The 2,865-nt window shown below is 44.7% G+C and overlaps 1 protein-coding gene across 1 annotated transcript in view; it reads right to left on the bottom strand.

The window, feature by feature from the left end:
• The window catches only part of PRRC2C (proline-rich coiled-coil 2C), a 52,951-nt gene that overhangs the window by 33,397 nt on the left and 16,689 nt on the right, over positions 1 to 2,865 (bottom strand). Inside the window, 2 exon segments of the mRNA XM_010148466.1 lie at positions 1 to 903; positions 1,673 to 1,886. The exon segment at positions 1 to 903 is cut by the window's left edge and continues 1 nt beyond it. Coding sequence (XP_010146768.1) covers positions 1 to 903; positions 1,673 to 1,886 — 1,117 coding nt within the window.

Here is a 2,865-nt window from a genome sequence, read left to right as displayed (position 1 = left end):
AGCTGTGGAGCAGCGGGCTGGGCAGCCGGTAGCTGCTGCTGGGCTGGAGGTGTGGGAGGCTGAACCGGAGCTTTAGCTGCGGTCTCGGTTTGAGTGCCCTCCTGGCCTGCTGGTGTCGGAGCAGCATCCTGGGTTATCTTCTTAGCCAGAGGAGCGCTGCTGGAGGCGGATGTCTCTGCCTCAGCCTGAGGTGGTGGCACTTGAGGTGCTTCCTTTTTGTCACTTTTTTCAAGCTTGCTAGGTTTTTCACTAGCCATCTTTTCTCCTTCTTTCTCTTTCCTCTGCTCACGCTCTTCGCTCTGTTCACGATCTTCCTTCCTATCTCTAAGGACAGGTTTTTTAATAGGACCCGATCTTCTTACCGGTCTGTCACCACCTTCGTCTCTCCGGCCATAACCTGGCCTAGGACCCCATCTTGTTTCAGACTTAGGTTTGAAAGTTTTTTCAGGTTTTGGTCCTTCTGATGTCCTACTGATCAAAATTTCCTTTTTTGGCTTAATCTCAAGTCTCTCAATTGTCTCCTTTGCATCAACAGACCTGTTATTTAATTTAGAGATATTTGTTGCTGTCTCATTCCTCTGTTCTTCTGACTTCAGAGAGTGACTCGAACCATGGGAAATGCTCCTCTTCAGCGAAGAGTGGCTTTCCCCCACAGGCACCAATTCTTCTGGAGAGCTGTGTGCGACTTTCTCATTCACTCCTTCAAAATTAACTGCCGTCTTAGGTACGTCGGTTTGGAGAGGTTGTACATCTTCCAAAGGCCTGCTCGGGAACTTCTGTACCTCCACCTCTCCCGATTCTCTGAAAAACTCCGTCTTTGGATGAGAGTCCAACTGACTGTGTTCGACAGAATAAGCACTGGCAGGGACAGCAACTCGTTCCTGCTCCATGTGCGCCTCAGACCTAAGCAGCAAGCAATTGTGAAGATTAGGGTGAGGGAAAAATTTACTCAAGAAGTATTACTTAACACCTTTCTCTTTTTCTATGAAGGAGTAATGTCAGCTCAAGGTATTAGTTTTCATGGTGGCTGCTAGTTTTAGAGGTCAGTTTTATTCTATCCTGACGAAAAGTTCAGTGTCAAATGCACAATTAGCTTTAGGGCTCTGTTCTTGTTAGTGGCTATACAGTGGAGCATCCAAGTTAGCAGGCTACTATCACAAGTATCAACCAGACAGCAGTATAGCAAAAAGGTTTTGTGTACTTTTAATATGCAAAAGAAGCCTCCCTGACCATTCATCATGCAACTAAGGTCAAAAGTGACTGTCTTTCTTTATACCACCTGCACTTCACACACCACTTTTGGAACTGATACACGTCAGACAAAAGTTCTCCGATACAGGGAGAGCAGATGGAGAACAGGACAGCACTACAGGAGTGTTCTACAAAACTGAAAACTCAGAATATTATAGCAACTGACGTTCAGTTTAGGCGAAGGATCTTAAACAAGGGGTTGTCTTCCTACACCCCACTACCCAGCAGGCATGCCTTCTGTGTTATACCACAGCGCCAAGCACGCTGCACCCCCAGCCACATCTCCATTTAACGTTTGGTGTGAAGAGCAGCTGTTGCTCAGTCAGCTCAAACTGCGTTTTGCAATACACGTTACACAGCCAAGCGTGTGAGTATGTATGGGTGGGAGAGTGACACGCAGGAGTACGTAACTCACACTTACCTCAAATCGTCAGGCTCTTCTAAGACTTTGGGTGGAGAACTAGATTGCTGAGGTTCCGCATGGGGGTACGGGTCTGACCCCCACATCATGCGGGGCTCAGACAAGGGGACAGCATGCTCTCTCGCTGAGCGAGCCATGTGTTCAAATGAATCTGAACTAGTTGCTGATCCCTCTATCTGGTCTCTTCTCAGGAGTGGTTTGGGAGGCATAATTCCTGTGACAGATTGAAGTTCAACAATTGAAACCAGCTTAACATCAGCAAAGAAGCCTTCCTCAAGACAAATAAAGCACATGGGGAGGTACTAAAGAATACTATCCTCTCTTCTTTACTCTGTACCTTCTGCTGTTGAAACCAGATGTCTATTCATTGCCTGCTGGCCTGAGGGCGACTAAGCCATATTCACCACTAGCACCTTATGTACCAACGAAAGGAAGAGCTGTCTGCTTCCACTGTAATGGCACGAACCAGGTCTGTGGACCTGAAACGTGTGGGTGAGGCTTCAGATCTCAGTTCTAAAAGGCAAGATGAGTGTACACACAGGCGGATTTTGTACTCTATTAAGGACTCTGGATCCTTTTTTTGGGTAACACTTAAAGAGAAATTCTACAATTTTTCACTGTCTTTGCTTAGCCTGCCATTTCCTCTGTTCATTCCTTGCACTCAGTCAGGATACTCAGCTAATGAGCAAGGGAATGGGTAAATATCTCTGTTAAATTACAAGCCAGGCTCACACTATGTAGGCACAATAGCCTTCCCAACAGTCAGATGGCCATTCCACAAACTGAAAAGGACTTTCTAGTGCCAAGAATCTGAAAACACAAAATTAGTAAGATTCTAAAGGTACTAATGCATACTATGAAGGTATCAGAATTTTGTCATTTTCAAATAAGCACTGTAGTCTCAAGTGCTAACACGTAATGAAACACAAATGGTAAACACTATTTTTCTCAGTTCAACCTAACTAATGCCAGCTTTAGTATCTGTAAATAAGGCTTATACTGACATTCTATGATTCTGAATACATCCTTAACTGTCACTAACATGCCTGCAATACAGAAGAAAGCTGTGATTTTACTGCATAGTCCGACATACACTGACACACGAGTATCATTTTTCCAGTATTACTAAAATCAATTTTGCCCTGAACAATGAAATTATGTAGATTAGTTTTTTAAAAAACACACCCATCTGC

This window comes from Eurypyga helias, unplaced genomic scaffold (assembly GCF_000690775.1).
Source record: "Eurypyga helias isolate BGI_N326 unplaced genomic scaffold, ASM69077v1 scaffold9773, whole genome shotgun sequence".
Lineage (NCBI taxonomy): Eukaryota > Metazoa > Chordata > Aves > Eurypygiformes > Eurypygidae > Eurypyga > Eurypyga helias.
The sequence above is the reverse complement of the archived record's forward strand: the minus strand, read 5'-3'. Positions and strand labels throughout refer to the sequence as shown.